Below are 26,478 nucleotides of genomic sequence, written 5' to 3'. Positions count from 1 at the left end.
ACTTCTGTTTGACTTGTGCCCATAGACTTTAATGGAAGTCACCTTCAAGTCATATGCTCATCTATATCGATGTGATTTAGATCCAACATAATAGAAAGATCACCCAGACAAAGTCACATGAAAGTCGTACTCAGGTTGCTAGGAAGTCGCCTGGCAAAGTCGCACTGTAAGTCGTTCGGCTTTCAGGTTGCAGTAGTGTGAACCGAGCCTTAGGATTATATGACACCTCCCTCTTTTTCTTCATAACAAAAGGAGGTGTGTTATAGTTGAGATAGCAGAGAACAATATCTGATAACAGACCAGTTGCAGAGAGTTCGGTTTTAACCTGATTTCAATCGATTTCCTTGCATCCAGATTTATTAGGATTTTTGTTACAAGTGGAACTGCAGCCACACAATTCTCTGCGGAGCAAACCCTCTGTTAAAATGCATGTAGACTTTTAAGGGCCCTTTTACATGGGGGTTCAATTTAGATCCATCTGTCAGTTTTTTAGACAGATCCAGACTGAAACACAATGAATATCTTTGGCTAGACAGATGTAAATAGTCTATTTAGGTCCTTTCATTTCCACCCACAAAAAAAAAATAAAAAGGGTTTTGTCCTTTTTTGGTTTTGTGGATATAAATGGATTACATCCGAATATGTACCTTGTGTTTCCATTTGTTTGCCAGTAAGAAATATTTTTTGTTTATACCTTTTTATCAACCAAGAAAGCAGGCATTTGATAAAACGGATGTACATACAGTCACTAATTGATGTAAACTGAACTGAACTAAGGGCAGATATGAAAACAGATGTAACCTGAATCCGTATTCATTAGTTATTTCTTAGCACAAAACATGATTAAACTTATGATGTCTCTGTGAAAGCATCCTAAGGCCTTGGTCACGTGGGCGTATCTAAGCGTACATCCATGCTAAGGGCCATGTTTACCCACACAGGATGCATAGGTGTTCCATGCATGCACATGCAGGCAGTCCAATTCATGTCTATGGGGACATATCTGCTGCACAGACACAGCTGCTGGTCCCAATTTGAAAGCTGTGCAGGTGCGTGTCTTCAAACGCACACAGTATGCTATGGGAACACACATCCTCATCTGCACAGCCTTCAAATTGGGACCAGTGGCTGTGTCCATGCATATAATGGGTCCCAATTCACATGAATGGGACTGTCTGCACACAGATGCATGGGAAAACACGGCTCCTCGCACTGGTGTATGCTTAGATACACCTGTGTGAATGAGGCCTAAGTTGCCAGACACGTATTCACAGCCTTCCTGCTTAGCAAGAATGTACATGTCCATGTAAATGGAAAGACTGACCAGAACCTCCCATGGGTCTGAAATGGAAGTTTTGTGTGACTGTCATCTGTGTGTGGAAAGCTTTAATACTGTAAAATATGATGCTTGAAAGCAGGGAGTAAATCAGCCTGCCATTTAACAGATTCAGATTTAGAGCTACTAGAAAAATAAGTATACAGGCAAATTTAAAACAGGGAATGAATATAAGAGAACAGGGAGAATTCCAGTTATGACTAAAATGACATTATTTGGAACATATGAAATCTGTTAATTTGCAGATTTTTTTGAGCTCCAGAAAAGCCTCTTTTGAAGGTAGAAATCCGTTTCAGTTTTATATAGATCTGCAGTCTTTATTGCGTGGGTATCTACAGTGTTAGAAATTTCTGAAGGGGTGTATGTAGTTGGAAGCCTTATGCCAAATTCAGAAAGCCTGGGCAACATTTTCATTGTTGGCACTAATGTATACAACAAATTCAAGTAGTTCTTATTTGCAGCACTTTTACTGTATGGCACTATTGTTGCTACAGATTCATAAAGAAATAAAGCCATATTAGAGATGAGTAAAAAAAAGAGGTAACTACTACATCTTTCTTGTTGGAGAAAATTGTTGATTGTGTCACATGCTTGAGACAATGACATGGCTAAGAGGTCACTATACTGTGCACAGCAGAGCTTCATTCAAGAGGATGTTATGCAGTGCATAGTAGCAGGACTGGGACACGTGGTGGGCAGGGGGGACAGCTGCCCTGAGCGCAGTGGTTTATTGCAGAGATGGGGCTGTTATAAGGCTGACAAGAATAATGACAGTGGCATCATCACTCCTGTCAGCCAAGCAATTGGAGCAGTAAGGAAAGGAGGAGAGAGCCGGGAACAGGTGCAGGCTGTGTTCTCTTTTTCTTTTCTCCTTCCTGCTAATGTATTGCTCCTGTATTAACAATCTGGCAGCAGTGTTCACAGACACACAGGAGTGCTGCACCGGCTAAAGGGAGGAGGAGGAAAGAGTGCAGAGCCCACAAAACCGAGTACTGAAGTGTCCAGGAGTGGAAGATAGCCAGGAGGAAGGCTGGTCCAAGTGCAGCGCTCCTATATTCCTTATACACACGGCTGCCGGCTTCTGAACACAGGAGTGCTGTCAAATCAGGACTTTGCTGGGTTTGTTTACCTGCCCTCTACCCACATCTTTCTTCTATCATCCTAAACCCCTTTCCCACCTCCTCCCTCACTGGCAGCAGAAAATGAGGGTAGGGGGCAGGTAAGCAAACCTTGTAAAGTCTCGATTCTCAATGCAACTGTATATAGAAGCCTGCAGCACTATCCCCAGTGCTGCCCAAATCTGACAGCAGACTCTGGGTATGAATGGGGGGGGGGGTGGTTACTGGAGCCGATCCCCTGTATAGCACTCTCTGCAGCAGCTGAAGGCTGCTTCTCCTCTCCCTCCTGCTGGTTTGCAGCAGCTGCAGAGAGACATACAGCAGATGGGTTCTAGTAATTCCCCCGCCTCACCCATCACTCTCCCTGTGCATCATACTTTTCACCCTGTTGCCCAGGCCCCCCTGGGTCCTTCGGGAAGGAGAGTGGAAGAAGGGTCTGGTAAATGTCACATTTACCAGCCCCTTACTTTCATGAATGAGCACAATGAGCGATCAGTACCGATCACTCGCTGTGTTCATTCATAAAAGCAGCAAAGTAAACTGTGTTGTTTTTTTTTGGGGGGGGGGAGGGGGCTGTCAGGTTGACTGTACAGGGCCCCATGGTTTCTAACAGCAGCCCTGCATGCAATTGAATTACTAACTACTCAAACAGTGTCGTATTTGCAAGTAAGCAAAGTATGACTGATATGGTAATTGGTATTTATCTCTGAGAGAATTAAAAGAGAGTAACTTTCTGGTCATCAGGTCCACCAAATGGCCAAAATGAAACATTTGCATTGGCCACCATGGGTGGGCCGAAATTAATTATTTAATCATTCAGTTAATAGGGCCTTGTTCTGTTGCTCACAATGCTTCCTCTCGAAATGGCATTACTACAAAATTACAATAAATACACTGCTCAAAAATTTAAAAGAACACTTTGAAAACACATAAGATCTCAATGGGGAAAACTATCATGCTGGATATCTTTACTGATATGGACTGGGTAATGTGTTAGGGACGTAAGGATGCCCCATCGTTTGATGGAAATGAAAATTATCAATCTACAGCGGACTGAATTCAAAGACACCCTGAAAATCAAAGTGAAAAAAATTATGCAGCAGGTTAGTCCATTTTGCTGAAATTTAGTTGCAGCAACTCAAAATGGTACTTTATATTACATGCTTGACAATGTCTTGGCATGCTCCTAATGAGACGACGGATGGTGTCCTGGGGTATTTCCTCCCAGAGCTGGACCAGGAGACACAGAGCTCCTGGACAGTCCGAGGTGCAACCCGGCATCGTCAGATGGACCGAAACATGATATCCTAGAGGTGTTCTATTGGATTTAGGTCAGGCGAGCATGAAGGCCATTCAATGATAACGATTCCTTCATCCTCCCGGAGCTACCTGCATACTCTCACCACATGAGGCCGGGCATTGTGGTGTACCAGGATGAACCCAGGACCCACTGCACCAGCGTAGGGTCTGACATGTGTCCAAGGATTTCATCCTGATACCGAATGGCAGTCGGTGCCATTGTCTAGCCTTTAGAGGTCTGTGTGTCCCTCCATGGATATGCCTCCCCAGACCATCACTGACCCATCACCAAAACGGTCATGCTGAAGGATGTTACAGGCAGCATAACATTCTCCATGGCTTCTCCAGACCCTTTCACGTCTGTCATGTGTTCAGGGTGCACCTCTCTCATCTGTGAAAAGCACAGGGCACCAATGGTGGACCTACCAATTCTGGTGTTCAGTGGCAAATGCCAGTCGAGCTCCATGGTGCTGGCAGTGAGCACAGGGCCCACTAGAGGATGTTGGGCCCTCAAGCCACCCTCATGAAGTCTGTTTCTGATTGTTTGGTCAGAGACATTCACACCAGTGGCCTGCTGGAGCTTATTTTGTATTCAGATTTTGGGCTCTGGCAGTGCTCATCCTGTTCCTATTTGCACAAATGAGTAGATACCGGTCCTGGTGATGGGTTAAGGACCTTCTGCGGCCATGTCCAGCTTTCCTAGAGTAACTGCCTGTCTCCTGGAATCTCCTCCATGCTCTTGTCACTGTGCAGGGAGACACAGCAAACCTTTTGGAAATACCACGTATTGATGTGCCATCCTGGAAAAGTTGGACTGTCTGTGCAACCTCTGTAGGGTCCAGGTATCACCTCATGCTACCAGTAGTGACACTGACCCTAGCCAAATGCAAAACTAGTGAAAAAAAGATGAGTAGGAAAAAAATGTCAGTGGCCTCCATCTGTAAAACCATTCCTGTTTTGAGGGTCATCTCATTGTTGCCCATCTAGTGCACCTATTGTTTTATTAACACCAAAGTAGCTGAAACTGATTAACAACCCCCTATGCTACTTAACTGACCAGATCAATATCCAAGGAGTTTAATCAACTTGATGCTATACTCTGAATAAAAAGTGTTCCTTTAATTTTTTTGAGCAGTGTAGAAGAGCCACAAACCTTTTTGCACTAACCATTACGATTAGTACCTATTCTGAAAAAGGAAATAATGGTTGTAAAACAGTTAAAAACATTCCCAGCAAATCCCATTATTACCAGCTAGGCCAGGTGGCAAGCCCCCTACCCCCAGTGATGAATGAGGTGCTCGTTTCCTGCATGTTTACATTTCCCTAAATGTGAGATTAAAACGCGCGTGTGCAGGCAGTGAGAGGTGAGTTTGTGAGGAATATAGAGCTTGTTTTGTGTACACTATGCATGTGGAGGAAACATATTCTCAACACAAGCCTGTCCTCGCACATCTGTAGGACTGCTGTGTGCTCTTATTGCTGTCCTTTTCCAGCAAGTGCTCCACTGTTTTTATATAGTGTTGGCTGAAATGAAAGCTGGGTCCTGCAGATGATCTTGCATTTTTGTAATTGCTTTACTTGAAGTTGCATAGAGTATTATCTCTATTCTATTATGAAAGAAGATACGTTACCTGTCTCATTTTTGGTGAGAGAATACTACATACTGGTGAACTGTGTTCTAGAAAATAATATATAAACTGAAATGGCAATAGAATCACTTTTAGATTAAAGTGGTTTTAAAGACAGATTTTTTTTTCAACTTTAATGCACTCTATGCATTAAAGTAAAGAAAAAAAAAAACTTCTGTGCGGACGGGGTGGGGCTGAGCAGCAGTGTGTGTGTGTGTGTCAAAGGACAGACAGCATGTGGCTTGGAATCGAGCCCACACAAGAGCCCCCACAGCAAGTGGGGGCACCCAGAAGGGGGGGAAGAGCTAGGGGCACCAGAAGCGGACCCTAAAAGAGGAGGATCTGAGCTGCTCTGTGCAAAACTAGTGCACAGAGCAGATGAGTATGACATGTATGTTGTTAAAAAAAAAAACAAAAACACATTTTTCCTTTACAGTTATTTTAAAGAATAAACCCAACATTTCATATTCCTGATATGTGCCTGCTGACATCAGACAGGTCAAGGATAAAGTTGTGGAGAAGCTTAAAGCAGTGTTAGGTTAGAAAAAAATATCCCAGGCTTTGGACATCTCATAGAGCACTGTTCAATCCATCATCTGTAAATGGAAAGCGTATGGCACAACTGCAAACCTACCAAGACATGGCTGTCCACCTAAACTGACAGGCTAGGCAAGGAGAGCATTAATCAGAGAAGCAGCCAAGAGGCCCATGGTAACTCTGGAGGAGCTGCAGAGATCCACAGCTCAGGTGGGAGAATCTGTCCACAGGATAACTACTAGTTAACTATTGTGCACTCCACAATTCTGGCCTTTATGAACAAAAAAAATACATTTTTGAATGAAAGCCCTAAGAAATCCCATTTGCAGCTTGCGAGAAGCCATGTGGGTGACACAGCAAACATGTGGAAGAAGGTGCTCTGGTCAGATGAGACCAAAATTTAACTTTTTGGCCTAAAAGCAAAATGCTATGTGTGGCGTAAAATTAACACTGCACATCACCCTGAATACACCACCCTCATCGTGAAACATGGTGGTGGCAGCATCATGTTGTGGGGATGCTTTTCTTCAGCAGGGTCATGGAGTTGGTAAGAGTTGATGGGGAAATGGATGGAGCCAAATACAGGGCAATCTTAGAAGACAACTTGTTAGAGTCTGCAAAAGGCTTGAGACTGGGGAGGAGGTTCACCTTCCAGCAGGACAATGACCCTAAACATACAGCCAGAGCTACAATGGAATGGTATAGATCAAAGCATATTCATGTGTAAGAATGGCCCAGTCAAAGTCCAGACCTAAATCCAATTGAGAATCTGTGGCAGACTTGAAAATTGATGTTCACAGATGCTCTCCATCCAATCTGACAGAGATTGAGCTATTTTGCAAAGAAGAATGGGCAAAAATTTTACTCTCTAGATGTGCAAAGCTGATAGAGACATACACAAAAAGACTTGCAGCTGTAATTGCAGCAAAAGGTGGTTCTACAGTGCATTGATTCGGGAGGGGGGGGGGGGGATAGAAATGCACGCCACACTTTTCAGATATTTATTTGTAAAACATTTTGAAAACCATTTATCATTTTCCTTCCGCTTCACATTATGTGCCACTTTCTGCTGGTCTACCACATAAAATCCCAATAAAATACATTTATGTTTTTGGTTGTAACATGACAAAATGTGGAAAATTTGTTCCATTTTACATCTGATTTTCTCATCATGTGTACTAGGCTTTAGTCAGTAAATATCTGCAAGCTATCTGTAATGGTGACTTTTCTTTCATGCTTACGTATACAGTGATATCAGAGTCCCCCAGCCTTGGTAAAACTAGTAGATTTTGTTTGCTTCACTTACTTATGTTCACAAAAATTGTCATTTTAAAAGTCTGTGATGTCATCAATTTTATATGAAAAGTACAGGTATGCCCAACCACTGGAAAGAAGGATCAGAAAGGCGCCACTGTCACACCTGTTCGTTATATGGCATGCCTCTGCCAACTCCAAGTCCCATGATGCATTGGGTCGTCGTCAATGCCAGTAGGGGAGATTGCAGTCATTGTCTAGTGCCTGATGCTTGCTCCCTGTCTTTGCTCAAATCAATGCATGCCACTTATTTCACAACAGCTTGTTAGTTGGCAGAAAACTAATAATATAACTCCACTTCTTGTAATACCCACTTGCAGCTTTAGGATTATTGTTACACAACCCCCCAGCCTGAAAAATGACATGGGGATATCGAAATGACAGTAAAAACAGACAGGAAATGACCATGTGATACTTCCTGTGACACAGCCAAAATTCTAGTACAGTTATTAGTATGGAGAGAAATCGCCAGCATCAATGGCAAAACAAAAGATAACAAAAGTGAGAAGGAAATTAAGTTCTACTTTGAATAAATGCACAGTTATTTGGGGGAGTTGTGGAATCACCAAACCTTACATGCTAAGGCTGAATTATCAACCTTGTCCCAGGAGTAAAAATACTTCTAAATATCAGAATGACTCTGAAACGTAATATATAATGCAATTCTGAATAAAATACCACAATGTAATTCACATGAAAATTCCATTAAAAACCACTGTGTAAAATAACATTGAATTTTCAGAACCATCAATTGCACATGCATAATAATTGAAAAGGACAAAGTGGACAGGCGTGTGAGAAACAATGTACATTTCCTATGAAGATGTCCTTGAAAAGCTTTTGTGGAATGAAAAGATATGCTTTGTGCAAGGATCTTACCTCCTGCTATCTACTTCCCACACAATTGTCTGCTTATATACTGCCAATGCTGCTCACTTTCATCACTGCTTTATGTACCTACACATCGGATCACCTCCACCTTCTGCCTACTCAGGTCCACCATTTCTCTGTAATGAAATTTAGATGTACCGTATACTGATGGAAATGTATTTGGAAATGAAAAAGAAGGTGACAGATTCCCTCATTGATGACATTACATTAATATAGCTCTACACTAGTTATAAAAGCATGCTGTTCTTTCAGCAGCTTGGCATAACCTAATGTGGTTAAACCCAGCTCTTCATTACAGCAATCTTCACAGTAAAATGTATGGTTTCATGCCAAACGTGTCTTTCATAGGAATGACTAGTAGTACATGTAAAGTTAAAATGCACTTCAGCTACAAAAAAAAGGCAGAGATGCGAATGTTGCCACACAACAAAATGCAGGGGCTGAGTCTGAGCCCACCACCCTCATTACAGCAAACCTTCACAACAGGACGCCTGGTATGAACCTAAACCCACCTACTCATCACAGAAACGTTTCATAGCAGAATGCAGGGCCCACCCAACTTCATCTAATCCCAGCAGCAGTGATCATCAGCTTTTGAGCCCTTTGCACATCCCACAGATGAAGCAGCCCCGTAAGTGTGAGCATAGCTGCTCTTCATAGGTTATTATGTAACCTACAAATACATACTACCAATCAAAAATATTTGGCTAACAATTGTAGAATTGCTGTAAGGATGATCAGTTGCTTGAATAATGTATATGTCATGCATGACATTATGAAACTTCACATAAGAACATATTTACCTCTGTCAATTTTCCACCTGGCTCCTCCCACCTCCCACCTGATAGGGCCATCTACTGAGTGTATTTTGTCTGGTTAATCAGGAACTGGTCAAAAATCGCCCCCATGTATACATGTATGGTTTATACACTCCTGTCTCTGATTTAGTGAGAAATCACTGATTAGATTGTCCAACTGCTTGTCAGAAATCTTCTATTTGAGCCCATGTATTTGCATTGCAAGCCCATCATTTCCTTAGACTTCTAAGTACAAGTCTTGCTGGATTGGGGATAGGTTAGTTATAAACCTGAGAGGGGGGAAGCAGAGAACAATCTGATAAAGGTGTAACTGCAAAAAAAAGATGCTCTTATACTTTAAGGTTAGACATTAATAATATTACACAGGGTTTATATAGAGCCAGTCGTTTGCATAGACTAAGGTAGACAGTACAGTTACAATTCAATTCAATACAAGAGGTTTAAGATGGCCTGACTCATGAGCGCTTACAGTCTAAAGGGAGAGGCAAATAATACAAACAGTAAAAACTGTGAGGGGATGAGTTGATAAAAAAAGGTAAAATCTCAGTTGATAAGGTAGCAACAGGTTAGGCTTCCCTAACGAGATGTGTTTTCAAGGATTGCTTGAAGGCAAACAGAATATAAGATGGGCCAGATGGATTGAGGTGGAAAGTTTTGGAGAAAGGAAGAGGCTGTGGAGAAATCCTGGAGATGAGCATGGGAGTAGGTGAGGGGGCTAGATAGCAGGAGGTCTTGGGAGGAGCAAAGAGAATGGTCTGGGTGATATTTTGAGATGAAGTCGATGATGTAGCTGCGGGCAGAATTGTGAATGGCTTTGTATGTTATTGTTAGTACTATGAATTTTATGCGTTTGGTGAGGAGAAGCCAGTGGAGGGATTGACAAGGAGGCTTGGTACGCACTGAGTGGTTGGATAGTTGGATGAGTCTGGCAGGGGCATTCATGAGACTAGTTTGTGTAGAGGTAGGTCAACAAGGAGAGAATTGCAATAGTTGAGGTGAGAGATAACAAGGAAGTGAATTAGAAGCTTTGTGATGTCATTTGTTAAGCAGGTGGTGAACTTTGAAAATGTTCCAGAGGTGAAGGTGCCACAGTTTGGACAGTGATCGGATGTGCGGCCATAAAGCAAGTCCACCTAGGATTACAGTTTTCACCCTGGTCTAAGGGAAGTGGTTCATTAGGGCAGCTTCACAGTGATCCACCCATGGTTTTGATGCACTTTTTGAAAGGACATAAGAGAAGTCAATGGGAAAACGCAGCTAACCTGCACGAAAACTGTGGGTACACTGCGCTGCACCCACACTGTGGCCAAAGCGCAGTGGGTGCAGTGTGAAAGCACATTTACAAACCTTCTGACTTTGATGAAGAAATTTGAGAAGGGGATGCAGGGGGGAAAACATGAGCTCTGTTTTGGAATTGAGTTTGAAGTAGTGCAGAAATGTCAGTGAATTAGTGATGCTTAAGGACATATGCTACATTGTGAATGTACTCCATCTGCAGCCTTATTTATACATTCACTGATCTCTTCAGGGATCTGGGGGCTTATTATCTAATTTAAGTTGTGTAAAATGTCAAATTATGGATAGTTTGATGGTAGGAGACAACCTAGTAGATAATAAACTGTCCTAAGCCAGACTGGCACTGCAAAATACTACTGAATAAAAACAAAACTAGTGTAAAGATATGATTTTCTCCAGTGTGGATCCAGTATATTCACTGGAAAACAGCAGACGTAAAAATATAAAAAAGTTAGCAAAATGTTTACTATATAATAATGCAGTGCAAAGAATCTGGCAATATGCTGAATGTAGTGAAAATAAAATATGCTTTAAGGCCCAATATAGCTCTGAATAACTAAAAAGGTGCTGGTGGAAGATTCATTGATAGGCAAAAAGGGTTGGGCAAAAACGCAATATGCATTTGTTTAGAAATCTCTTGAGGATTTATTTAATGAAAGCACACATCTATTAAAAGGTTAGATAATTTACACTTTTCAGTGTGGAGTCAATCCAGTATGGTCAATTTCAGTTTGAGTCCAGGACTGATCTGATGTCAGTTGTATGGGATCTGCACAGATGATGCGATGCACAGACTGGCCTGTTTGCCTATTCAGCAAATATCAAGTGAAAACAAGAACATAGTATGCAGTAGGGTTACATCACTAGCAAAATAATCTAGCACACATATTTTTTTCTGAACTGTTTACCAAAGTGGTCTCCAAATAAACATTTTATTATTTACCTTTGTCATGTGATCTCATCTGTTTGTTTTTTTTCCCTGCTTCTTAGTAATGTAGTAGTTTCATGTTAGGCCAGGTGCGCCAAACTGCGAGGTCTGTTTTTTGTACACTTCATGTTGTCATCAGGACAAGTTAAACGTCTGTTTTATGTAAGGACACAACTCTTGGAGCCAAACACATTTGCTGACAAATGTTATCAGTTTTTTAAAAATCATAAAAGCCTATAGGTTTCAGCTTTCAGTATGTGTCTTGATGAAAACTTTTCAAATATTGTTTTAAACCAGCTAAGCCTGAAAATAGCCTACTTACCACAATGCTACTGGGGTTTCCAATATGAATCTGCAGGCAGGAGAGTTTTAGATGTTAAAATGTAAATGTTCTATATTACATCATGAACTAAAATTAGAATATGATCATTTTCCTAAATGTGTTCTTCCATGTGACCGAGGTTACTTATCTTACCAAATTTATGGTCCACTTTTCTACAGGCCAAGGCTGCAAGCACAAAGAAAATTTGCCCAATCCCAGCCAAACAGTCCGAGCACAACCCCCATTAAAATTGTGGAGCCATTGCTACCCCCACCAGTTACTCAGATGTCCGACCTCTCCAAACGCAAGCCCAAGACTGAGGATTTCCTCACATTTCTGTGTCTTCGAGGTAAGAATTTTCAACTTCTTTTGTCTTATTTACAAAAATAACATTGCCGTTAGCAAGAATGTCTGTCTGTTACTGTCCCAGTCCTGGGAAATGCAGTCTGAGAAGAGATGTAAAATGCATAGGCAGAGGTTACCTTTAATGGAAATGACATGCTAAACTTATAGCTAGTTCTAGAGGTACAGGGAATTGATATTTTATGTTGATGTCGGCTTCTGTTGTAACAATGGCACCTAGTAAACCTCCTCTCCTCTCCTGACCAAAAGGGAAGCTTAAAAGGGGATGGAGCCTGGCTCTATTGCCCGTGTCTCTAAATGTACTGATGATTTTGAGATGGTGTTTTTTCTTTTATACATATTTCCAGAATGCAAATTTTGTTAGTAAATAAAAATAACTTTATCTGTAACTTTATAACTTTACTGTGTATCTAATCCATCCAAAACAATGTATTATATTGCAGCTTACCAGTCCTTAGATGTGGCAGCTGCATTAATTTTCTTTTTTTTTCTTTTTTCATTTTCACCTGGTATATTTCTTCCATTAACACATTTTCTGTCCTAGTGTTGACAAGGCTCATTCAACCTACTGTTAGAATTTACATACACTTAAAGTGGGATTCTAGGCTATACAGTTGCAAGAAAAAGTATGTGAACCCCTTGGGATTACGTGGAGTTTTGCATGAATTGGGCATAAAATGTGCTCTGAACGTCATCTAAGTCACAACAATAGAAGAACACAGTCTGCTGAACATAATACTACACAAACATTAGATGTTGCCATGGTTTAATTGCACATAACATGTAAACATTCACAGTGCAGGGAGGAAAAAGTATGTGAGGCCCTAGCTTAATGACTTCTCCCAGAGCTAATTGGAGCCAGGAATGAGCCAACCTTGACTCCAATCAGTGTGATGATATTGGATGTGTTGCTGACAGCTGTCCTGCCCTTAAAAAACACACACCTGTGTTTACTGGTTTCAAGAAGCACTGTCTGATGTGAACCATGCCTCGCAGAAAAGAGCTCTCAGAAGACCTACGATCAAGAATTGTTGACTTGCATGAAGCTGGAAAGGGTTACAAAAGTATCTCCAAAAGCCTTGATGTTCATGCGTCCACGGTAAGACAGACTGTCTACAAATGGAGAAAGTTTAGCACTGTTGCTACTCTCCCTAGGCGTGGTCGTCCTGTAAAAATGACTGCAATAGCACAGCGCAGAATGCTGCATGAGGTAAAGAAGAATCCCAGAGTGACAGCTAAAGACCTACAGAAATCTCTGGCACATGCTAACATTTTAGTTGACACATCTACAATAAGGAAAACCTTAAACAAGAATGGAGTATATGGGAGGACACCACGGAGGAAGCCATTGCTGTCCAAAAAGAATATTGCAGCACGTTTGAAGTTTGCAAAAGAGCACCTGGATGTTCCACAGCACTACTGGCAAAATATACTGTGGACAGATGAAACCAAGATTGAGTTGTTTGGGAAGAACACACAACACTATGTGTGGAGAAAAAAAGGCACAGCACACCAACATCAAAACCTCATCCCCACTGTAAAACATGGCGGAGGGAGCATCATGGTTTGGGGCTGCTTTGCTGCCTCAAGGCCTGGACGGATTGTTGTCATTGATGGGAAAATGAATTCCAGAGTTTATCAAGACATTTTGCAGGAAAACGTATGACCATCTCTCCGCCAACTGAAGTTCCGCAGAGGATGGGTGAGGCAACAGGACAATGACCCAAAGCATACAAGTAATTCAACAAAACAATGGCTGCAACAGCACAGAATACGCCTTCTGGAGTGGCCCAGTCAGAGTCCTGACCTCAACCCGATTGAAATGCTGTGGCATGACCTTAAGAGAGCGATTCACACCAGACATCCCAAGAATATTGCTACACTGAAACAGTTTTGTGAAGAGGAGTGGTCCAAAATTACTCCAGATCGTTGTGCAGGTCTGATCTGCAACTACAGGAAACGTTTGGTTGAGGTTATTGCTGCCAAAGGAGGGTCAACCAGTTATTAAGTCCAAAGGATCACATACTTTTTCCTCCCTGCACTGTGAATGTTTACATGTTATGTGCAATTAAACCATGGCAACATCTAATGTTTGTGTAGTATTATGTTCAGCAGACTGTGTTCTTCTATTGTTGTGACTTAGATGACGTTCCGAGCACATTTTATGCCCAATTCATGCAAAACTCCACATAATCCCAAGGGGTTCACATACTTTTTCTTGTAACTGTAGCTAACTAATCTTAAAAATGCTCCCTCCCTCTCCTGACACCTATTCTGACTAACCTGCGTAAGAAAGATGATATATATATATATATATAAATAAGTGCAGCGCTACAACCATTCAGATACCACTAACCGTATATCATCACAATGTAACAATATAAAATACATAAACGCTGTGCTCTTTGTCTCTTTAACCAAGCAAACATCTGTTTATTCCAAAGAAAAAAGTTCACACGTGTCACATATATTATCCCTTGTGCTGGAAATTAAACGTCTCTGTGCCATCAATTGCAATCCACGGCTTTTCACCTTGTGAATTCCTCTCCCCCAAAGCTCTCACCTGGCTTATATGACCTATATGTCCAACCCCAATTCCAAGAAAATTGGGACACTGTGTAAAATCTACATAAAATCAGAATACAATGATTTGCAAACCTCTTAAACCCATATTGTATTCACAATAGAAAATAGAAAACATATCAAATGTTTAAACCAAGAAAATGTACCATTTTAGGAAAAAAAAAGAAGGCAATTATAAAATTAATGGCAGCAGAATGTCTCAAAACAGTTGAGACAGGACCATGATTTCCCCAGTGTATCATCGCCTCTTCTCTTAACAACACTCTGTAAATGTCTGGCAACTGAGGAGACCTTTTGCTGAAGTTTTGGGAGCGTAATGTTGTTGCTTGTTATAGGATTACCTGTTACAGGATTCTAACTGCTCAGCAGCCCTGGGTCTCCTTTGTCATATTTTTCATTTCAAGATGCACCAAATATTTAAGGTCTGGACTGCAGGCAGGCCAGTTCTGCAACCAGACTCTTCTACTTGTCATAGATGCAGTATGCGGTTTAGCATTGTCTTGCTGAAATTTACAAGGTCTTCCCAGAAAACAATGTTGCCTGCATGAGAGCATATGCTGTTCTAGTACCTGGATATATCTTTCAGTTCTGATTGTGCCTCTTTTCCAGATGCCAAGCTGCTAATTTCATACGCACTAATGCACCCCCCCCATACCATCAGAGATGCAGGTTTTTGAACTGAGCTTTGATAGCAAGCTGGAAGGTCCCTCTTCCTTTCGATTCATCTGACCACAGAACAGTTTTCCACTTTGCAACAGACCATTTTAAATGAGCTTTGGCACAGAGAAGGCGGCAGCATTTTAGGATCATGTTCAGATATGGCTTCTTCTTTACATGATAGAGCTTTAACTTGCATTTTTTTAAGGCACAGCAAACTATGTCCACAGACAGTAATTTTTGTAAGTATTACTGAGTGTATGCAGTGATGGCCATCACAGAATCATACCCGTTTATAAGGCAGTGCTGTCTGAGGGGCCGAATATCACGGGCATCCAATATTGCATTTCGGCCTTGTCCCTTGCGCACAGATTTCTCCAGATTCTTGGAAAGTTTTGATGATAGGAACTGTAGATTGTTTTTAACCACCTTCTGCCCACCATATAGTACAATGACGGGCGCAAGGTGGTTCTCTCGTTCTGATAGGACGTCATATGACGTCCTTCCATTCTCACTGCGCATGCGTGGCTCAGGGAGTGCTCAGCGCGGCGATTGCCAGTGCGCTGTGTCCCTCGGACACAGCGGATCACGGAAAGAGCCGAAGATGTTGGCTCGGTCATGTGATCAGCTGTGTCCAATCACAGTTGATCACATGTAAACACGGAAATGCCGGTTATTGCCATTTCTCTCCTATCGAGCTGTCACGCTAACAGCTCGAGAGGTGAGGAGAGCCAGTAATCGGCTTTCCGCGGAGGGGACATGTACACTGATCATCAGAGCACTGATGATCAGTGTGGCCCCAGACGTGCCACCTGTCAGTGTCCATCAGTGCCAGCAGTCAGTGCTCACCAGTGCCACATCAATGCCACATATCAGTGCATACTAGTGCACATCAATGCCACATATCAGTGCCCATCTGAGCTGCCTTTCAATGTCACCCATCAGTGCCAGTCAGTGCCACCTATCAATGCCAATCAGTGCCACCTATCAGTGCTGTCAATCAGTGCCAACTAACAGTGCTGTCAATCAGTGCCGCCTATCAGTGCCAGTCAGTGCTGCCTATCAGTGCCAGTCAGTGCCGCCTATCAGTGCCATATATCAGTGTCATGTATCAGTGCTGCCTTTCAGTGCCCATCAGTGATGCCTGTCAATGCCCATCAGTGCAACCTACCAGTGCCTCCTCATCAGTGCAGCCTATCAGTGCCCATCACTGCAGCCTCATTAGCGCACATCAGTGAAGGAGAAAAATCACTTATTTACAAAACTGTATAACAAAAACTAAGAAAAAACATTTTTTTTTTCAAAATTTTCAGTGGTTTTTGGTTTAAGAAAAAATAAAAACCCCAGAGGTGATTAAATACCACCAAAAGAAAGCTCTATCTGTCTCAAAAAAATGATAAAAATATCATATGGGTACAGTGTTGCATGACTGTACAATTGTCATTCAAAGTGTGACAGCGCTGAAAGCTGGAAATTGGCCTGGGCAGGAAGGGGGTATAAGTGCCCTGTAGGCTAATGGTTAAGGTTTTTGCAAGTTTGTGTTGAAGAACATGAACATCTGAAATTGTTCGACAAATTTTAGAGACAGCTTTTTGCAGATTGGTGAACCTCTGCCCATCTTTACATCTGAGAACTGACTCTCTAAGATGCTCTTTTTATACCTAATCATGTTACTGACCTGTTGCCAGTTAATCGAATTAGTTGTAAAATGCTCTTCCAGCTCTTCCTTGGTAGTACCACTTACTTTGCCAGCTTTTTGTTGCCCTTCCCCAACTTTTTTGATACATTGTACTGCCATCAATTTCAAAATTACCTAATTAAAATTTGATGTGTTTACTATTGTGAATAAAATAAAGGTTTCTGAGATTTGCAAATCATTGCATTCTGTTTTAAAATGTAGCTTTTACACATCGTCACAATGTTTTTGGAATTAGGGTTATATAAGGACACAGCAAGCCTTCCCCTAATGGGGTTTAGAAAGTATCATCCTCATTTATTAAAAAAAAACAAAAAAAAAACATTTAAAAGAATTACATTCACATGTGTTTTTGCACTAGATCCTCCGTGCACACAAGTAAAACTGCTTTTGGTCCACATAAAATTGTGCAGGTATCGTTAAAAAACAAAAGCCTGCATGGTTTTCTCCCTAAAAACTCTGGTCACCTCCTGATCATATAGGTCATAAAACCAGGTGAAAATGCAAATTTCATGGAGGTATTCACACGATGAACATTGGCATGAAAAGCAGTGGCTTACAACTGATGACACAAAGAGACATTTAATTTCAACCACAAGGGACAATACTGTATATATATGACACATGTTTTTTTGGAATAATAAGCAGAAGATTGTTTATTTAGATGGATATTTGAGCTTATTGTGCATGTATTTTGTGTTAATATTGATATATAATGATATAGGTTAGTGGACTTTGACTCTAGTACTGTACTTATTTACATATATTATATTCATCAGTATAGGAAACACATACGGCAGGGGTGTCAAACTCAATTTCATGGTGGGCCACATCAGCATTATAGTTTCCCTCAAAGGGCCAGTTGTATCTGTAAGACTAGATGTCCAGAGCACCCCCCCACTTAGATGTCAAGAGTCCCCCACTCTCCCTTGCATCACAGTGCACCCCTCCTTACCTTGTGCTGCTTCCTGGAAGAAGCTGTGGGGCGGGAAGTACAGGGTCTGGAGTCAGCTGAATGCTAAGACGTGGGGGTGCTGTAGCTGTACAGAGAGGTGCAGGATCTGTAGGAGGTGTTCTGTGGGGCGAAGACGCAGGGGATCCCACAGGTGCAGGACAGGTGCAAGGGCCACTTGAAATGGCCTGGAGGGCTGGATTGGCCCGTGGGCCTTGTGTTTGACATATAGTATAAATGTGAGCTGGTTACACATATACCTAAATGCTAACGGGAAGCACAGGAGTATTTCACAAAACGTTTGTGTAAGAAATATGTCTATAGTTACCTTTTTTCAGGCCACTTCAGTCTGGTCGTGGGATCTGTCCTGTTTCAGCCAGCAGTGGGAACAGGGGAGAGGAGACAATGGTTGATAATACCTGGAAATGGTGACGTCACCGATCAGCTCCTATGGCCCATTCGTTGTCGCACCTTCCTCCTCTTCCCTGCAGCCACTGCTGGCTGACACAGGTGAACTGGATCCTGCAACTGGCCTGGAATGGCCTGAAAATGGGTAAGTATATATATCTTTCTTACACAGGTTAGTCAGCACAGATTTTAGGAGGGGGGAAGGACCATTTTTAATATTAGTTAAGTATAGCCTGGAATTCCACTGTAAGTGGACCTTAAGTTATATAGGTGAATTGGTAAAGCAAAAGTAGATCTTGATTAGATATGAGCTCCGACATCCTCCAAACTCATCTCTAACCCGAATTCCGAGCACCTACTTTTTTGTATTCTCCACCCCACAGCTCACTGGAGCACAAAAAGGGGGAGTTCGGAGGATGCAAGAAGTAATAAACTGCTACTTCTAAGCTCGTAGCCAAAGCAGCTTAATCACATTGTCTCTGATTACCGGTTATTGGAGTCTATTGTGTTCAGTCACACAGATACCATCTAGTAGACTTTGAGATATAAGGTTCAGGAGGTAGCAGAGCTTACATATGCATTGAGCTAATATGGTTGTCCCATGTACTGTACGTAGTTCATTACACACTGTACAACAGAATTTCTTCTATTTTTATACCTACTGATAACACTGTTTATGTCACGTTAATATTTCACATCAAAAGCAATAAAAACACTACAGTTTTCCCTTTAATATTAACTATGTCTGCAGCCTGAGAAACAAGATATATTATATTGTTATAAGGGCAAAATGCCATTCAATCCCACTGCTCTGCATTTTGTAAACATAATTTGTAATTTTTATTTTATTCACAAAGTGCAGCACAGTTTATATTCTATAATTAATAACAATTATTATATAAGTTGCTCTTCACGTTGTTAAGATATACTTAGGGTGTGGGAACATGTCCTTGTGAGCAGCAGCCTCACATAACAGTATTGTTTGAGTATGGTTTTGGTGATTGCGCAGGAGTTATTTTAGTCTTTATAATTTGACTTTGAATTCACTTGAACACAATGTATTTGTGTTTACAAATAATAATTTTAAGATTCCTTATTACATAGAATATATGCACAATAATGGTATTGTAAATTGAATCAATTCTCTCTGTTTAAGGGGCCATTCCATTTATTGATGCACATGTGTTTTTAATTTTATTTGACAATATGCAAGCAAAGTTTGGCCAGAATAATTTACTGTAGGAAAGATCTGACTGAATCTTCAGGCTGTGAAAAACACTTGGCTGTTATGCACACTGCTTACATGACATGCCTGTGTCGCAGGAAGGTGATTAATACCTTTCTGAGAGGCAACACATACTAACACCTAAATAAAGGCACATACTGTATATATCTGACATGTCTAAAAGGTATCCATTTTTGTGATTTTCCACTTTAAACTTAAACTCAAGTAGTTATCAGCCAGTACCTGTACATTGCTGGAGTTCGAGCCGTTATACTGGAAGGATGTCCCAAAGACAACCTCTGGATATGACGCTGAGCACGTGCACTCAACCTGTTTGGTCGACCATGGAGAGGCCTGTTTTCTGAGTGGAACCTGTCCTGTTAAACTGCTGTATGGTCTTGGCCACCGTGCTGCAGCTCAATTTCAGGGTCTTGGCAATCTTCTTATAGCCTAGGCCATCTTTATGTAGAGCAACAATTCTTTTTTTCAGATCCTCAGAGAGTCCTTTGCCATGAGGTGCCTTGTTGAACTTCCAGTGACCAGTTTGAGAGAATGAGAGTGATAACACCAAATTTAACACACCTGCTCCCTTTCACACCTGAGACATTCTAACACTAATGAATCACATGATACCGGGAAGAGAAAATGGCTAATTGGACCCAATTTGGACATTTTCACTTAGGGGGGGTACTCACTTTTGTTACCAGCGGTTTAGACATTAATAGCTGTGTGTTGAGTTATTTTGAGGGGACAGCAAATTTATGCTTTTATACAAGCTGTACACTCACTAATTTACATTGTAGCAAAGTGTCATTTCTTCAGTGTTGTCACATGAAAAGATATAATAAAATATTTACAAAAATGTGAGGGGTGTACTCACATCTGTGAGATACTGTATTTACTCAGTAACATCATCTTTTGTATTTTATAAAAAGATTGGGTTATGTCTTGTGTTTTTTTTTTCCATTAAAGTTTTAAAAAAAGTATTTTTCCCATAAAATTGGTTTTATAAAAACCACTGCGAAAATACTGTTTGACTTAAAAAAACAAAAAAACAAAAAAAAACAAAAACAAATATTGTAAAACCCACCAATTTATTCTCCAGGGCCTCTGCTTTAAAAAAAAAAAAATATATATATATATATATATATATATATATATATATATATATAGTTTGGGGGTTGGAAAATTCCTAGCAAAAAATTATGATTGTTACATGTAAACAAAGTGCCAGAAAAGGCCTGGTCTTCAAGTGGTTAAAGTGGGGCTCCACCTAAAAGGGGAAGTTCTGCTTTAACGACTCGTCACCCACTCCCAGTTAAGGACTGGCACCATTGGGAGTGCGTACCCGCTTTTGACAGTTACCTACTCCCACTTCCACTCTGACCGCCTAGGCAATCGGAAGTTCTCCTCCCTCCCTCCCTCTCTCAACAGTGGGTACCCGACTGTGAAGCCGCAAGCTGTCACACTTAAGATGCTGTTGACAGAGGGCGTTGCGATGAACTCAGCTGGGATGAGGACACCGCTGGATCAAGGAACAGGTGAGTGGCTATTTTTTTTTTAAAAGTAAGCAGCCACAGTTTTTGTAGCTGCTGACTTTTATTTTAATTTTTTTTACAGGAGACTGGAGCTCCTCCTTAAATGACTCTCTAGAAATGCTGCTAGTAAGATTAAACTGGCCTAGTTTATTTATTGATTTAGATATTGGAGTCTAGTTTTGGCAGTATTTCTAAGTTAAACCTATGGTTATATTTTATGATACGTTAGGGTTGGTTTATTAAAACTGGAGAGTGCAAAATCAAGTGCAGCTGTGCATAGTAGCCAATCGCCTTCTAACTTCAGCTTGTTCAGTTGAGCTTTGTAAAAAAAAAAAAACTGGAACCTGATTGGTTTCTCTGCAGAACTGCACCAGATTTTGCACTCTCTGGTAAATCAACCCCATTGTATATTTTTGTATATTTAAAATATTTGCTAAGTCATACCAGTTCATAATCATCTTGTTAGTCCTTAAATACTCACTATATTTCTTACAGAGTCACTGGAAAAAAAAGAATATCCATTTCATTGGTCCCAATCTAGTCTCCGGTACCTGGGAACTAGAACGACACAGGACCCCTTGAAACTATATTAGGTTAACTTTTGCCCCCTGCTGGCCAAGATCTGCTCTGATCTCCTGAACCTTGCAGGCATTGATCCAAACTTGGTTTGGGAGAAGTAATGCCTTTTAAAATGCCCATCTTTCACTAGATCCTATAGTTAATGCAATGCTCCCAATTTTCATATGGCAGTCATGCTTTTCTCATACATGATCCCTTGTATTGACCTTTCTATGGGATAACAAGCTTGTCTCACACACACGTCCCTTCTTACTGGTCCCAAACAGAATGGCAGCATTGGTCTCCCTGATAACATTCATTATTCTGAGCACTCTATTTTTCTCACACGGTGACTTGGTGTACAAAGCCTTTTCACAACCTGTGAATGCAGATTAAACAAGATTGTTTCCCAGTCTCAATGTTCTCCCTCTCTGGGACGTCAAAGCCTTGAAATCCCATCTAACTATAGGAAACACAGTTAAAGTAGCTCAAGAGATTTTCCATCTACTGGTGATTTCCCCTCACCCCAACCCTAAGACTCTTGAGCTGGGAAATCTGGATTTCCTTAACAGTACCAAAAATAAACATCTAAGTGCCTTTTGAATGTGGGTAAATTTCAACTTACATTTTCTGGCCCCAAATGGGTAAGTAGGCCACGAGGTTACCCAAAATGTGTTTTTATCACCATTAGATGCTTGGGCCACATACCAAATCCAACATTTTTTGGTGTGTACCAAGTCAAAAACACCTCTGTAGACCTCTTTCGTATTTCAAGATGTGAAGTTGATATGCAAATCCCAAACATCATTTATTATGTCTTCTCAAAGATTTTCATTGTGCCGCTGAAGAGACTTATCCCTCTTTACATACGTAAATGAAAATATGAACTTTGCATCTTCCTTATATCATGACATGATGCGTTGGTGTCGGGTCCTTACTCTTCTTCATAAAACTACTTGTGGATCCTGAGTTGTTGCAGATGCTGGTCGGAAGCAGGGACTACGTTTTTTATGGAACTGCTCCCTACTTTGCTATTTTTGATCTAAAGTCTGTAAACTGATTCTTTAATTTGCATCCTTAGATTTAGGGATGGTGGCTATCTACTTCATTTTAACAAAGTCCAAATGAAACGCTATAAGTCCTTCTGTACCCAACAGTCCAACCCGCCCTGTAAAAACAAATTGTACCATCTTTTATAAACTTGTGGTTTGCCAAAATTAACAACATAAAAACAATGGAAGACCTGCCTTCATCTCGCCATAACCATGATGAACATTACTGCAACACATGGTTCCCATGCATAGATTTTACCTGCTCTTTTTCTATGTTGATTCCCACCTTCATCTCTAATACTGCCTAACCATGGATCACCTATCTACCCACCTTAATAAATAGTGATCTTTTGGTTAACATCCTTGGACCCTAGTGTGACACACTGTGACTGAATACTCAGGACCCTCTGTGGGCCATTCCCCCACCCTCCTACCGTGTTTCCCCGAAAATAAGACACTGTCTTATATTTTTTTTGGCTAAAAAAAACACACTAGGTCTTATTTTCGGGGTAGGTCTTATTTTTTTAATGTACAGGTGTGGACAGGGGGTGCAGAGGTGAGCTGCAGGCAGTTGTGGATGAGGGTTACTATAGAGAGGGTCGGCTGATGACAGATGGCAGTTGTGAGCTGCTGTCAGGTGTTGCAGAGGTGAATTGACAGGTGAGTTTCAGACAGGGTGCAGAGATGAGCCACAGACAGGGTGCAGGGGTGAGATGCAGACAGAGGATGCAGAAGTGAGCTTCGGGTCCTATCTTCCCACACAGTGCACCAAGCGCACTCACCACATGCATTAGGCTGCAGGAAGAGATGCCCTGCCCCACCCCTAAACACACTGCACCCTCAGATATCTGTTCCTTCCCTGTCCCACAGTGAGTACAGAGGTAGGGAGGTTCTGTGGGAGCAGATGATGCTGTTACTTACAAGAGGGATTGTCACTTGGAAACACAAAAGCCACGCTTCTGTGCTTATAGGAGACAGTAGATATTGGTGTACACAGGGCCAGTGCCAGAGGTGGTGGAACAGCTGATCACAACTAGGTCTTATTTTCGGGGTAGGTCTTATACTTAAGCAATTCCCAAAAATAGTACTAGGTCTTATTTTTGGGGTAGGTTTTATTTTGGGGGAAACAGGGTATATATAGACTTCTTATCTCTAACCAATTTAGTGCCTTTATCCCCCTCATTGATCTCTACCCCCTTTGACCCCTCTCCCCCCTAGTCATCGTCCTCTGTTATTGCTTGGTTCATCTTTTTTCAAAATTTTTTTCTTCCTGCCCTATACCCTCCCACCCCCACAAACTTACACCCCCGAACGATCCCAGCGTTGAGCATAGAGATAAGTGAAGGAAAGATGGCCTCCACTCATCTCTATGCCCTTGGAGGACTGGAGTGATGTTACTTCCGGTTCCGGCGCCTTATAAACAAGGTCATTTTTTTTTTACAAAGCACTAGATCAATGCTATTTTTGATCTAATGCTTTACATTGTAGAGGAGAGATGTGGGATCTTATTGACCCCATATCTCTCCATAAAGAGGACCTGTCACTATTTGTTTCTATCACAAGGGATGTATGCATTCCTTGTGATAGGAATAAAAGTGATTAAACATTTTTTTAAAAGGGACAGTGTAAAAAATAAAATAAAAAATTTAATAATTAAAAAAAAAAAAAAAAAGTTTAAAGTGTCCCCGTCCCCCCCTGGTGCTCGCACGTAGTGGTGAACGTATACGTATCCCTTGCCCACATATGTAAGCGGTGTTCATACCACACATGTGAAGTATCGCCACGAACGTCTGAGAAAGAGCAAAAATTCTAGCACTAGATGTCTTCTGTAACTTTACACTGATAACTTGTAGAAATTTTTAACATGTTACAAGGGGAGATTTTTAAGTACCGTAATTTGACGCCATTCCACAAGCATGCGCAATTTTAAATCATGACATGTTGGTTATCTATTTACTTGGCGTAACATCATCTTTCATATTTTACAAAAAATTGGGGTATATATTTTTTGTTATTAAAGTGTATTTTTTTTCCAACAAACTTGCGTTTGAAAAATGTATTAATGTTTAAAAACTGTCCGTTTCGGTTTTCAACCAAGTGCATCCTGAATTTTCGGTTCCAGCACCAGAATTTTCATTTCGGTGCACCACTGGTTGTAGGTAAACAATACATGTTGATCATGTCAGAAATACAGTTGCCTTATTCATAAATCCTGTGTTGTCTTAAAGAGAGTAATTTACCCCTCACAGTCCTTATCTTGATAAAAATGGTTAGTCTTTGTGTTGTGAAGATGAGAGAATGGTGGGTTCTGAGTCGTTTAGGAAAAGAAAACAGGAATTCTTTAAGCAGACTAGTACTGTATTCATTGATGATGAAGTCCTCCTCCTATAGTGAACACATTGTGCAGAGTTTGACTATAAGTCCTCATGCACACTGGACGTTTTTTCCTACAGCCAGTAAACTCCCCAGCATGTTATCCTATGTGTCCATGCACACAGACTGTAATCAATGTTTTTTGGCAGGGGTGTTTTTTGCCTGGGAAAAAAAGCCAAAAAACTAGTGGGTTTCTAGAGTTTTTTAGCTGTAAAAACGCTCTAACGTGGCAAACCAGCATTTTTTTAGACCAAAAAAACCGCTAACAAAACCCGCAAACGTGAAAAAAAGTGGCTAAACGCTAATAAAAAAACACTGAGAATGCTGAAAAACTTGTGTTTTTAACGTGACTACATAGTTAATGTTACCAGCGTTATTAAAACATCCAGTGTGCATGGAACCTAATGCTGTGCTTGCATCAGAATATCAAAGTTGGTGTCAGAATATCAAAGTTGGTGTAGCTAACAATTTTCTAGGACTTGTATATTTTTTTTAGTCCTAGAAAGTCCTAGAAAATCTTCTATTTCTAGGACTTTCATGGATGTGAAAATAAATGACCCGCTTCTGGAATATTTTACAGCACCAGGGAATACTAGTATTTGCTTAACTTCTAATGAAATTTTGCAGTTTAAAAATGAAACCAAACATCTATTTGAAATGGACAGCTTCACTTTTTTTTTCTTTGGTGCCATTTTTTTAAGCCTTGGTCCAAAATGTGATTCTCCACTATGCATCTAACCTAATACGGTTTCAATTAACATGGAAACACTCCACAAACCTTTAGTGGTTCAGGAGTAAACAGCACATTGTGTCATGACTACATTCTGCCACAGTTCAGTTTGTAACCCAATGGAAACCTATGATTTCCACTAAGGTAAACATAGCTCTTCTACTGCCAACTTACACTGGGAAAAATACTGAAATGCTTCTTTGGCAACCTTTGCCTGCAGTGAATCCAGCTGCCTTCTCCAAGATTTGATTTATTTAATCAGATCTGCAAATGTCCTGAAATTAGCCTGGAACAGGGAATGCTTGTAGCTGTGATAGAGCAAAAACTGTTTTTATCAACATTCACAGCGGCTCCCTGCAAATGCGGTAAATGGTAGTCTTTGGCTAGGAATCATGGGGGTGCAGTCCAGGAAGAAGCTGAAAATTAAGAAAGCTCACGACTGCATGCTAAACAGTACTGTTCTGTCCTTTACAATGTCTTTTGAAGGTTCTCATTGATCCAGGTCATGATATACATAGCTAATAGTAGTCACATTCCCCTGGACTTGTTGAAGATGTTTCATAGAGTTTATTCCCCCTTCCCCAATGTACAGGTGTTTGCCTGTTATCTGCAAGTTTTCTTTCCTCTGTGAAATGTTCTCAGCATTACAGAACAAGTCCAATTGAATTTGACTAACTACCACTAGCTATACCATGACCTGAATGATTGAGAACCTTCATAGACCTGGGCAGCCACAAATTCATTGTAATTAAGCAGTCTGTAATGAACCGGCTAAATGTGATCAATGTATGGATAGCTTAAAGCGGTAATAAACCACACCTAGAAAAAAAAACCCTGTAATGTAATGTCATAATGT

The 26,478-nt window shown here is 40.9% G+C and overlaps 1 protein-coding gene across 1 annotated transcript in view; it reads left to right on the top strand.

Moving 5' to 3' along the window:
- JARID2 (jumonji and AT-rich interaction domain containing 2) overlaps positions 1 to 26,478 on the top strand; it is a 175,685-nt gene that overhangs the window by 34,976 nt on the left and 114,231 nt on the right. The window contains exon 3 of the mRNA XM_089682296.1: positions 11,667 to 11,836. Within this exon, the coding sequence (XP_089538422.1) occupies positions 11,773 to 11,836 (64 nt within the window). The 5' untranslated portion in view covers positions 11,667 to 11,772. The remainder of the gene's footprint in view (positions 1 to 11,666; positions 11,837 to 26,478) is intronic.

The sequence above is a fragment of the Staurois parvus genome, unplaced genomic scaffold (assembly GCF_062004578.1).
Source record: "Staurois parvus isolate SC_StPar_1 unplaced genomic scaffold, SC_StPar_1.0 ptg000287l, whole genome shotgun sequence".
Lineage (NCBI taxonomy): Eukaryota > Metazoa > Chordata > Amphibia > Anura > Ranidae > Staurois > Staurois parvus.
This window is presented reverse-complemented; position numbering and strand designations above follow the sequence as displayed.